The sequence below is a fragment of the Hyperolius riggenbachi genome, chromosome 1 (assembly GCF_040937935.1).
Source record: "Hyperolius riggenbachi isolate aHypRig1 chromosome 1, aHypRig1.pri, whole genome shotgun sequence".
Taxonomy (NCBI): Eukaryota; Metazoa; Chordata; class Amphibia; order Anura; family Hyperoliidae; genus Hyperolius; species Hyperolius riggenbachi.
Genome location: NC_090646.1, coordinates 59,143,905 through 59,157,606, shown reverse-complemented (window position 1 = coordinate 59,157,606; position 13,702 = coordinate 59,143,905). Strand labels below are relative to the sequence as shown.

At 45.4% G+C, this 13,702-nt stretch overlaps 1 protein-coding gene across 1 annotated transcript in view; it reads left to right on the top strand.

Moving 5' to 3' along the window:
- LOC137562846 (5-hydroxytryptamine receptor 7) overlaps positions 1 to 11,268 on the top strand; it is an 87,476-nt gene extending 76,208 nt beyond the window's left edge. Inside the window, exon 3 of the mRNA XM_068274603.1 lies at positions 7,653 to 11,268. Coding sequence (XP_068130704.1) covers positions 7,653 to 8,424 — 772 coding nt within the window. The 3' untranslated portion in view covers positions 8,425 to 11,268. The remainder of the gene's footprint in view (positions 1 to 7,652) is intronic.
- The last annotated feature ends 2,434 nt before the right edge of the window (positions 11,269 to 13,702 follow it).

Here is a 13,702-nt window from a genome sequence, read left to right as displayed (position 1 = left end):
GTCACCCAGTGACCAACTGTGCAAAGTTTGAGAACCCTGCCATTAACAGTGTAAGAATGGCTGCAGTTTACATTTGCACAATGAAATTTGTATTTTTCTCCACCCACTTATTTCCTAACATTGTTCAGGTATGTATTTGTCTGGTGTTGGCTCTGCCTACTATTTCTAACCCTAACATACCAAGTTTGTGAGCTTTGCGGTCTTAGGCATTAATAATTTGCATTGAGATTAAACAAATCTGATTGGCTGTTTGTGGCTCCACCCCTTTGTCTGAATTTGAACCCCAGTCACCCAATGGCCAACTGTAACAGGTTTAAGGCTTGTGCCATTAACAGTGCAAGAATGGTAGCAATTACATATTCCCCTTGAAAATCAATAGGTGCATTTTGATTGGCTTTTGTAGGCTCCACCCACTTCTCTGAATAATAATCCCAGTCACCCAGTGACCAATTGTGCAAAGTTTGAGAACCCTACCATTAAAAGTGTAAGAATGGCTGCTGTTTACATTTTCTCAGTGAAATTTGCATTTGTTTCCGCCTACTGATGACCCGGCATTGCCCGATTATGTATTTGGCTGGTGTTGGCTGCGCCCACTTTTCCTAACCCTAACACACAATTAATCAATTACTCAATGACCAAGTTTGTGAGCTTTGCGGTATTTGGCATCAATAACCTGCATTAAAATGGAACAAATCATATTGGCTGTGTGTGGCTCCACCCTGTTTTATGAATGTAAACCCCAGTCATGCAATGATTTGCGTTTGAGGCTTGTGCTATTAACAGTGCAAGAATGGCAGCAATTAAATATTCCCCTGAAAAATCAATAGGTAATTTTTGATTGCCTTTTGTCGGCTCCACCCACTTTTCTGAATATTAACCCCAGTCACCCAGTAACCAACTGTGCAAAGTTTGAGAACCCTACCATTAACAGTGTAAGAATGGCTGCTGTTTACATTTTCCCAGTAAAATTTGTATTTGTCTCCGCCCACTTATGACCCGACGTTGCCCGCTTATGTATTTGGCTGGTGTTGGCTATGCCCACTTTTCTAACCCTAACGCACAATTAATCAATTACTCAATCAATTACTCAATTAATCAATTACTCAATTACCAAGTGTGTGACACTTGCGGTGTTTGGCATCAATAATTTGCATTGGAATGAAAAAAATCAAATTGGCTGTTTATGGCTCCACCCCCTTTCTTAAATTGAACCCCAGTCACCCAATGATCAACTGTTCCAGGTTTGAGGCTTGTGCCATTAACAGTGCAAGAATGGCAGCAATGTAAATATTCCCCTTGAAAATCAATAGGTTAATTTTGATTGGCTTTTATAGACTCCACCCACTTTTCTGAATATTAATCCCAGTCACCCAGTAACCAACTGTGCAAAGTTTGAGAACCCTGCCATTACCAGTGTAAGAATGGCTGCTGTTTACATTTTTCCAGTAAAATTTGTATTTGGCTCCGCCCACTTATGACCCGGCATTGCCCTTTTATGTATTTGGCTGGGGTTGGCTGTGCCTATTTTTCTAACCCTAACACACAATTAATCAATTACCAAGTTTGTGATCTTTGTGGTGTTTGGCATCAATAATTTGCATTGAAATGAAACAAATCTAATTGGCTGTTTGTGGCTCCACCCCCTTTCTGAAACTGAACCCTAGTCACCCAATGATCAACTGTACCAGGTTTGAGGCTTGTGCCATTAACAGTGCAAGAATGGCAACAATGTAAATATTCCCCTTGAAAATCAATAGGTTAATTTTGATTGGCTCTTATAGACTCCACCCACCCTTCTGAATATTAATCCCAGTCATCCAACGACCAACTGTGCAAAGTTTGAGAACCCTGCCATTAACAGTGTAAGAATGGCTGCAGTTTACATTTTCCAGTGAAATTTGTATTTGTCTCCGCCCCCTTTTTGGTTATGGGAATAAAAAGTATCCTATACTTTATTCCAAGTAATGTACTATGTGTGTGCCAAATTTCATTCAAATCCGTTCAGCCATTTTTGCGTGATCGAGTAACAAACATCCAAACATCCAAACATCCAAACATCCAAACATCCGAACTTTCCCATTTATTATATTAGTAGGATGAATGCACTCCTGGAAAGGATCTGTACAAAGATGTCGTCCGGCCTCTGTACTTCCATACTATTTTTGCAGTTAGACTGAGTAACTGCTGTTCAGTAAGTGCTTTTTTAAATAAATGAGAATCATGAGGAGAGGTACCAGTCCAAAACCTGTCAGATCTGTCAGAATGTTACTACCTACTGTAAGTGACAGCAACATAGGAGAATAATTTATAGTGCATATTAATCTGTAACCAGCTGCTCTGGGCTGGGGCCAGAAGGGGCCCATCTGGCTGACCCTCTGGTGCACCTCTGGAATGCTACATGGCTTTAACCCTTTCGGGACCGCCACATGTAAATCCTACGCAGTACTTGTGGCTGCCCTAGGCTGATACGGCGAAGGATTTACGCCACCCTCCGTTTCTGCTCCTGACGCGATCGTGCGCACCCAAGAGGGGAGATTACGCTGTCATATGACAGCTGACATCTCCCCTCAGTGATCAGGAGCCATTGCCAGTGGCTCCTGATCATGTGATCGCTGGCGGATCATAGTGATCACTGTTAGTGATGTGTGGGTGGGGGGGGGGGGAGAAGATCCACTCACCTACCTGCCATTTCCCCGGCGATTGGCGCTCCACTTCGCTCTGGCCGGCATCCCCGCTCGCTTTGACATAAGTGTCAGGTCCCGGCTTGATGACATCATCAAGCCACGACCCAGAACTTAACGTTCGTACTAACGGGATGCTGGCCAGAGCGGAGGGGTCCACAGCTGCTCATCGCTGGAGCTATACGGGGGACACCTGGACACACAGGGGACAACATACCTATCCAGCCACACTGGGGATCCGGCTGCCTAAACCCCCCCCCCCCCCCCCCCCCAAATGCGCTCACCCCATGCAAAATCGCCTGGTCTTTAAGAGGGGTTAGGCAGCCGGTCCCCAGAGGGTTAAAGAGACTATAAAGTAAAAATCGCCTGGTCTTTAAGAGGGGTTAGGCAGCCGGTCCCCAGAGGGTTAAAGAGACTATAAAGTAAAAACTAAAGATTTATTTATGCATACGGTCTCTTCAAAAAAGTTATACGGACTTCGGGGTGTATGAGGTGTAACTCACCCTCAGAGTCCCCCTGTGTGGCCACTTCCAAGGGTTAGCTCTGCCCACCTGCAGCCGAGTGTGCGGGCTTTCTGATACAGAAAACGTAGCACTGGACTGCAATGGGGAGGATCTGAGCGCCGGAAGTGGCCACTCATGGGGACTTATACTATATACAATTCCTTAAAAAGATACTTAACGTAAATGTGGGTTTCCTAAATAATTTACTGCATTCTGCTATATGTTGTTATGGTTTTATTAGAACAGTAATAGCATGGTTCCATCATTTTTTTTGCTATCCAGGTTGCCATTATTTTGCACATCATAGGTGTCAGCCTCCCTAGTGGTATGATTACTTCCGGATTTTAGAATCTTAAAAGTGGTGCCATTTTTTTCACAAGTTTTTAACCTTAAAAGCAGGAATAAAATCATACTGCTAGATAGATCTGCGGTCACCCCGCACATTAAACACCTCTCCTGGATCCAGCGCTTCAATTCTCCCGTGATGACAACGGATGGCAATCTCATCACAGGCATCCAGAGGACCGGAAGAAGAATGGCCACCAGCATCTGGATCCTGTGGGAGGTGAGTTACAAATGCCCACTGCGCGCAGTCTCTGCACATACTCCCGGCGGTTACCCCTAGTCATACTCTGAGCTGTGGATTTTCGGCCTGACTCCGGGGTTACCAGTAAGGATGTTAATAAATTACTGGGATGGCTATTATTGCTAACCATTCAATCTTTCTATCCAGTACTTTCAGTTCAATTCCATCTTGTAACACACAGTGTACACTTCCACAAATAAACTCATGAACAGTAGTGGGTGGTGGCCTAGGCAATGGCCTAGTTTGCGTAAGTATGTAATGACCTTGCAGGAATGTATTCTTCAAATGATTGATTGACATTTCCCGAGATCTTAGGGATGGCTGCAGGGAAATTAGAAAAGGTAGATTTGTGCTTGACTCTGAACTGTGAACTCAATAGAACAGACAGCATTGCTTAAAAGACACCACTGATCGATGTTGACATATAGAAAGGAATCAGAACAAGCACACACAGGAGTCATTCAGACTCTTGTCAGGATACAGAGCCACTATAGAGACAGGAGACACAGGACAGGCCATTCCAGAGCCACTACAGGGACAGGAGACACAGGACAGGCCATTCCAGAGCCACTACAGGGACAGGAGACACAGGGCAGGCCATTCCAGAGCCACTACAGGGACAGGAGACACAGGACAGGCCATTCCAGAGCCACTACAGGGACAGGAGACACAGGACAGGCCATTCCAGAGCCACTACAGGGACTGGAGACACAGGACAGGCAATATCAGAGCCACTACAGGGACAGCAGTCACAGGACAGGCAATATCAGGGACAGGAGTCACAGGACAGGCTATATCAGGGCCACTACAGGGACAGGAGACACAGGACAGGCCATTCCAGAGCCACTACAGGGACAGGAGACACAGGGCAGGCCATTCCAGAGCCACTACAGGGACAGGAGACAAAGGACAGGCCATTTCAGAGCCACCACAGGGACAGGAGACACAGGACAGGCCATTACAGAGCCACTACAGGGACTGGAGACACAGGACAGGACATTTCACAGCCACTACAGGGACAGGAGTTACAGGACAGGCAATATCAGAGCCACTACAGGGACAGGAGTCACAGAACAGGCAATACCAGGGCCACTACAGGGACAGGAGTCACAGGACAGGCTATATCAGGGCCACTACAGGGACAGGAGTCACAGGACAGGCAATATCAGGGCTACTACAGGGACAGGAGACACAGGACAGGCCATTCCAGAGCCACTACAGGGACAGGAGACACAGGACAGGCCATTCCAGAGCCACTACAGGGACAGGAGACAAAGGACAGGCCATTTCAGAGCCACTACAGGGACAGGAGACACAGGACAGGCCATTCCAGAGCGACTACAGGGACTGGAGACACAGAACAGGATATTTCACAGCCACTACAGGGACAGGAGTTACAGGACAGGCAATATCAGAGCCACTACAGGGGCAGGAGTCACAGGACAGGCAATATCAGGGCCACTACAGGGACAGGAGTCACAGGACAGGCCATTTCACAGCCACTACAGGGACAGGAGTCACAGGACAGGCTATATCAGGGCCACTACAGGGACAGGAGTCACAGGACAGGCCATTTTAGAGCCACTACAGGGACAGGAGACACAGGAAAGGCTATATCAGAGCCACTACAGGGACAGGAGTCACAGGACAGGTTATATCAGGGCCACTACAGGGACAGGAGTCACAGGACATGCCATTTTAGAGCCACTATAGGGACAGGAGTCACAGGACAGGTTATATCAGGGCCACTATAGGGACAGGAGTCACAGGGCAGGCAATATCAGGGCCACTACAGGGACAGGAGTCACAGGACAGGCCATTTTAGAGCTACTACAGGGACAGGAGTCACAGGACAGGCTATATCAGGCCCACTACAGGGGCAGGAGTCACAGGACAGGCCATTTTAGAGCCACTACAGGGACAGGAGACACAGGAAAGGCTATATCAGAGCCACTACAGGGACAGGAGTCACAGGACAGGCCATTCCAGAGCCACTACATGGACAGGAGTCACAGGACACTCATACGGGCCACACCTCCAAGTAAAAATATTCTGAATTCGAACCCCTTCCTTATGTCACTTACTGTCCTTAGAATCTTAAACTCTAATCACTGTCTCATATCATCCTTAGTGACATGAACAGCATTCAAACACTTAAACACAGTACTTTATTCTTCAGTGGAAAGCTCCTTGCTTCAGTGGGCAGCTTCTGGCTGAATCACAAGAGGTGATAAGTGATAACATCATCTTTTGTTTACATTCCTTTGTCTGCTACATTCCTAGCTGTGCTGAAAATTAGCTTTCTCTGTGTTGAAGCAGAGAGCTGAGAAGTGATCACTAGATAGATTTTAATATATAAATACATCAGCTATGCAAAAAAATGCCATGGCAGCATGGAGAGCAGATAAACCGTACTTTGGGAACTTGCAATTTGTAAGCAGACGATATTACTTGTGCACAAAGCAAATGTGGTAACTGTATGGGTAATAAAAAGTAGGAAAATGCAATTTTTTTGGAATGTTATGTCAGAGTTTTATCCCACCCTAAATTGAATCCAAGGCGATTAAAAAAAAAGAAAGTTAGATGCTTCCCATACCGAAGAAGGCCTCTGGATAGTCCAGCCCCCACAGTTGCCACATATGGACTCTCTGAACATATCAGACAAGAGCTTCTTAAATAAGTGTATCTGGCTGGTCTCTCCTCTGTGTATAAGGACTGCCCAGGAAGCACTGACAGTTCGAGGTCGCATTCTTCTTCCTGTACAAGCACACCCGTACTACACCTGCATGTGTATGGATACGTCTGCCCAAAAAGCCTAAGCTGCTCGTCCATGATTGGCCCTGTGCTATTATGCAGGCACAGCAGTACATGCACAGATGCAGTATATCTACGTGGCCGTGAACTGTCAAGGAAGGTCTAGGGCAGCACCAGTTGTCTCTTGGAATATCCAGAGGCTTACTTCTTCTTAGGTATGACTCCGGTTCACTTTAATCCCCTTCTCCAGTTCACAAGGCCAGATTTATATATTCTTTTTCCTAGGCCAACTTTGTGTTACCTCCCTTTTACGAGCAGCAGCGTCCCGCCCTTTCCATGTGCAGCCTCCTCTTCCATATGCAAAATCTATGTGCAACAGCCCCACTCTTTCCTATACAACTCTCTTGGGCGTTGGACTGGGAGGTGGTAAAACTGAGGAAATCCAGCTGCTGGCCAAGCAGCAGTAACCCTGTGGTATCACTCCCAATAGAAACTTGCAGCAAGTCTTCACTGTGAGCAGCTACACCCGATTACTGCTGCTTAGCCAGCAAGTGGATTTCCTCAGCTATACCAGGCCGACACTGGCAGCAGCTCCCCTCTTCCATGTGTGGACCACCATTTGCATCCTCCCTATTCTATTTGCAGCCTCCCTTTCCATATTTAGCAACCCATTTTCCTTGCCCAGCCACCCTGTTGGGTAGCAGCTGCCCAAGGCCCGAGCCTTTGTGGGCTTTCCAAAAATACAGTCCTGCCAGTTAAAAATATTTAGTGGTAAATATTAAAAAAAAATTGTAAGTACTGTGCTGTTGCCTGTCTCTTTCTCCTGTCCTCTTAGATTTGTCACATTTCTGTGTGGGAGTGCAGCCAAGTAGACACTGACACCATCTCCCTATTCTGGACTTGGGAGCCTGCCTGTTGGCTACCTTAGTCTGGGCTTAGGGTGGATCATGTGATTACATGCTTCTTTTACTTATTTACCAGTTACCTGTTTGGATATTTGACATTAATTGTAAAATACTGTAGGGGATCAAGGCAGGCCTTTATGAGACTTTTGATGATTCATCTTTTTGTCTTCTATAAATACGGTATGTCAGTCTATGTTCTAAACATCTTATTTTCTTTTTGCAGATACCTCGGAATAACTCGCCCCTTGACCTACCCTGCTCGACAAAATGGCAAACTCATGGCTAAGATGGTGTTCATTGTCTGGCTTCTGTCCGCTTCCATAACCCTCCCTCCACTCTTTGGGTGGGCCCAAAATGTCACAGTGGAACGGATGTGTCTCATAAGTCAGGACTTTGGCTATACCGTCTACTCTACTGCAGTTGCCTTCTACATTCCCATGACTGTCATGCTTATCATGTACCAGAGAATTTTTATAGCAGCTAAAATTAGTGCTGAGAAGCACAAATTTGTGAACATCCCCAGACTTATGGAGCAAGAAGGAATTTACTGTTTGGAGGAGAAAATGGTTCCTAAAAAGAACTCCAAAAAGAAGAAAGCTGTTGAAGAGTTTGCCACCTTGTCCAAGCTCATCCGTCAAGACAGGAAGAACATCTCCATCTTCAAGCGGGAGCAGAAAGCTGCCAGGACTCTTGGCATCATTGTTGGGGCCTTCACCTTCTGTTGGCTTCCCTTCTTCTTGTTGTCCACAGCCAGGCCCTTCATCTGTGGCATCAGGTGCAGCTGCATGCCCCTCAGACTGGAAAGGACACTTCTGTGGTTGGGCTACACCAACTCGCTCATAAACCCACTGATCTATGCCTTCTTTAACAGGGATTTAAGAACTACGTTTTGGAACTTGCTGAGGTGTAAATACACCAACATCAATCGGAGGCTATCAGCTGCTAGTATGCATGAAGCATTGAAGGTCACTGAGAGACATGAGGGCATCCTGTAATATTTCATCATGGTTCCTGTGTGGTGGACTTCGAATATCATTTTAAGGAAACCTCTAAAAGACACGCTATACAGTGCCTACTGCAACAGATGATGCTTCATTGTGAATTGGGTTTGATATTTATGTCAATCATGAACACTGATGACCTCTCGATAATACTATAATAGAAAAAAAAAAACACTACCTACTTGAATTGACTTGCGTATGGAAAATACAACAGAAGCATTTGGCCATTCTACGCAAATGAAGCAGACACTTTTGATTACCTGACTAATACTGAATGTGCTTTGTCCTTACTTTCCATGGTTTACATGAGGGTCATTTTCACTCCGAGGCTTTTGAATAAGACTCTTTACCAAATTATGACAATTTGTCATTTTGGAAATAGCTTGACACACACACAAACACTTGTACTATGGTCCATCAGTGAAAATGACGACAGTATTTAACTTCATACCTCTCAGCTGTCCCTAGTTTGACAAACAGCAAATTTTAGGAAGCCATTGCATAGTATGAGGGGGCTTTATTTGGATTCGGCAAGGAAGAGTTTGTGTCCACTGACTATTGTACAGCATGTCTTCTACACAACACTGTATGTATCAGGATTTTAGCCATTTATCTCCAGTTATTCTTCCTGCCATATTAGTTTCCTTTTAAAAAATACGACCAGGGGCATAACTAGAAATCATGGGGCCCCATAGCAAAGTTTTGGTTGTCCCCCCCCCCCCCCCCCCCAAAAAAAAGTCATAAGGCACCTTTGTGCCCCTCCCCCCACACACTAATTCTATGTAGCCAGTAATGGTAGCTAAAGGGACCCCCAGCCCAGATAGACCCTTGTATAGGTAGCCAAAGGCTCACCTCACCAGTATAGGTAGCCAGAAGTAGTGTCCCCACCCTCCAGTATAGGTAGCCAGTGATTATTATTATTATTCTTATTATTATTTTGATGACCTCAGTTTAGTTATCCTCCTCAGGGTACGTGTAGGTAGCCAGGAGACCCCAGTGTAGGTAGGTAGAGGTACCCCCGCAGTATAGGTTGGCATGGACCCCACAGTATAGGAACCCCCAGAGTTTACATAGCCAGGGCAACCACAGTGTAGGTAGCCAGATGTAAATCTTCCCTTCCCTCCAGAATGCAGAGTAGCACAGCAGCGGGAGCATAGAGAGAGAGGGACCTCTTGTTTCCACTGACGATCTATCTTCTCCAGGCATCTTTATCTCTATGGTTACAGCTCCCTCTACGGGGGCTGTAATCATAGAGATGGGCAAGTATGGAGAAAATAGATTGTCGGTGGAGACGAATGGCGAGTAACTTCTCTATGCTCCCGTGGCCACTCTAGTCTGCGTTTTGGGGGGGAGGGGGCCTGCCATGGATCTCCAAGAGGCGCACAGTGGACCCTGTAGCATGGTGTCAGGCAAGCACTAACAGTCCCCGTGGCTGCTATGGTAATCCCCATGCTACTGAATACTGGTCACCTGGTGTCCTGATGATCTTTCATGCACCAGTAGTGTCTGATTCACACTCATGAAACAAGCATGCAGCTAATCCACTCAGACTTCAGTCAGAGCACCTGATCTCCATGCTTGTTCAAGGTCTATGGCTAAAAGTATTAAAGGCAGATAATCAGCTGGGCAGCCAGTCAATCTGCATTGTTTAAAGAGAAACCATAACCAAGAATTGAACTTCGTCCCTATCAGTAGCTGTTACCCCCTTTCCCATGAGAAATATATTCCTTTTCACAAACAGATCAGGAGGGGCTGTATGGCTGATATTGTGGTGGGACCCCTCCCATAGTATGATGTCAGGACCATGGTCCTGACAGTTTCCTGTCTGTGAACCTCATTGCATTGTGGGAAATAGATTTTTATATCTGTTTTCAACTGCCAAAAAAGCAAGCAACATCCCCTTCCACTGACATCACCTGCCAGCAGTAAAAATGTCACCATGGGATAAATGTCAGAATGTAAATCGGGGAGAGGAAAGATTTTACAATGGGCAAACACTGACTTAATCATTTATACATAATTATTGTAAAAATGAAGCACTTTTTATTACATTATTTTCACTGGAGTTCCTCTTTAAAATGAAATAAATATGGCAGCATCCATATCCCTCTCACTTCAGGTGTGCTTTAACAAAAACTCCCTGAAGGCTAACCTCAGTCATCTAATGCCAACACACAAACCTAATTTCCCAGACCATAATCTTCACCTTTGGTCATTATTTTTGGCTTCAGTGCCGGATGTCCCAACCTCGTGCCCTGAGACAAAGTCCTTCAATTACCATCCCAGGTACCCAGCTCATTGCCCTTTGACAAAATCATACCTTTTCAGTGCCAGGCACACACAAAATCTTCTTTTCCCACCAAAGTCAGCAGTGCAACCAATTGTCACTCAGTGCCCAATCTTCCTGCAAAGGGGACCCTGGCCAACCTTCTGAATCAAACTTCTACAGTGGTTGTAACCAAATGCAGCCAGACTTGGACCTATAGGCAGCGTGGGAGGAAACTTAAGTATTCCTATTCATAAATCTCAGGAGGTATTGGAACAAAATATGGAGGCGTTACGTGACTTGTTTATGTCTTACTTTATTTGTATGGTTCCGTAGGTGACAAATTGTGGTTCTAGGGGACATTCAGTTATGTATATAGTGGAATGTAATGTCATTGGTTGAAAATAAATTTTATTTATTTTTTTTTATACATTTTTTTGGGAAACGTCACGATCACCAAAAATAATATTCACCATGGTGAGATAAGTGTCTATTACAGTGTGTATTGCCTAATGGGAGAAGCACTCGATACATTGGATCGATCTGTCTGTCCTTCATTACGAATTCAATAAAAAGGCTTTGCCCACTCCTCTCTGACGTGGTCTGATTGTGGTGTAATGGCGGCTACAGGAGATAGCTAAAAAGAGAATGTTATAGAAACTGTCATACTGTACCTGTATATCATATACAATATAATCCATGCTTTTTTAATTCCTAGTTTCAAGCACAGATATTTTCTTAGTCCCTCCCTCCCGTGATGCACTCAGTGTTAAAACGGATTGTCAACCACAAAATCAAATTCTACATGCAGTCTGCTTGGCAAACATTCCAATATAATCATACATGTTTCTGCTGTAATGAATTTTATCTCAGTCCGCCTGGCTCTATTCTGGTACATTGACGGGGAGAGGGACACTTGTTATCTCTCCTCCCACATTCCTGCTCCTCACTGATTGGCTGAGGGCAGTTCAGTGTGACAGATTGAGGCTGAGAAGGGAAATACACATCACCCCTCTGCAGAAGCTGCTGAAATATGATCTATGTTGTGTTTAAATGTTCTTAAGCTAGATATGGCAGTGCAGTCTCTAGAAGAAAAAAAAGAGTAAAGGAGGAAATGCCATCTGGATTGGCTTCAGTCAGAGGCAGTAAAGATGGAAAATGCCTGGAACAGTTTTCTCTTTTTTACTGTAAGGCTTGGTGGTGTATTCTCCACAGTCAGCATGCAACGCATGAGCTGGCGTGGAGGAGGTACACACACTAGCACCAGGAAACAGGCTATCCCTAGTATAGTGGAGGGGAGGACTGACTCCAATAGGAGATTGTGGTGCACAGAGCCGGTGCAGATCCGAACAGCCACAAACAACACTTTCGTAATAGCGTCTCAGCGCAAAGTAGCGCTGAGCGCATAAACCAGGACTGAGGAGATCAGAACAAGTAGACAGAATGAACGCTTGCTAGCTAGCGGCTACTTAGCGACAGCAAGCGTCCAAAACCAGACAGACTGGAATGAGGCAGCCAATGCGTTGCGGCGATGGCGTGCCTCACAAAGACAGGACAGGATAGTCAGAAAATAGCAGGATCAAGATAGATGAACGAAACACAGATAAATATACAATAAGTATGATTTCCTAGCGTATTACAATTACAGCTATCAATGAAACTATTTGTAACGTCTGACTAACATATGTATATATCGGCAATGAACCGATATATGACATAAGCAGGAACGCTGACTAGGAATGGAGTAATACAGGGAACAGGACTCAGAAGGATTCGCTATCTCTTCGCAGAGATGAACGCAATCCACAAACGGTAACAGAACAGGATTCAGAAGGATTCGTTATCTCTTCGCAGAGATGAACGCAATCCACAAACAGTAACAGGACAGGATTCAGAAGGATTCGTTATCTCTTCGCAGAGATGAACGCAATCCACAAACAGAACCAGGAGCAGGGTAACTACCTCAGCACGGGTGGTCACGGTACGCGCAACCTACCAAAACGTGCTGGAAAGCTGACTAACTGCACACAGGATATAAACAGTTTGTGTACGTATACATCAGCAACACTGATGTATCAACGAAACACAAATACAAGGAAAATAATAAACGTGCTGGTATGCATATATATTGGCAATGAACCAATATATGATGCAAAGACCAGCAAAGTATCTTTATAACAAGAAACACGATCGGGGGCTAAAGCGACAGCAAGACTGGCTTACACTGAAGCTATGAAAACCCAAGGAAACCCTGCAGGAAGCAGATCTTTATACTGAGGTCATCCAATGGGAGCAGACATGCAGATTCCCACACAGGTGAATGATAATCAGTCACAAGCTGACAGCAGGGAAAGACAGACAAAGCTATGCAGCTTGCATGGAAAGAGATCAGAACTGCCTGAGCTGCAGCACTACTACTTCCAGCAATAGCTGCTGCAGCAGCGATCATTACAGTACCCCCGCCTTTAAAAGCGGATTCCAGACGCTTTTCAAAACCGAAATTCCCAACAAAACAGTCTGACTGATAATTCATGATGACCGGGACAGCCCGGCAAGACCGAATTCCAGAATCAGTCCCCACAAGACTGGACCCATCAGAACCAGAACCTACAGAACCACGCCCATCAGTACCACAAGCCCCAGTGTGACACCCATCAGAACCATGATTTCCAGAAGAAAGCCCTCCGAAATTCCCTGAGCGATACCCACCGCCTTCCAGGAACCGTTCAGAAACGCCAAAGCCTTTGCAATGCCCACCGGTACTGTCTTTACCAACACAAAACCCACTGTTGAACCAGTCCAAGGTACCAGGACAGGTTTTCTCAGAGACCTCCCAGAACACCTTGAAGCTCCAAAGAGATCCCCATAGGTCAGAACGCCCCTTAGGCTCACATGGAGAACTATCAAGAACCCCTATGGAACCTAGGGCAATTCCCGAGTCAGGGCCACAAGGACAAACATCAATATCAGGGCTTTCAGGGACCAGAACCATCTCTGGGCATGCAG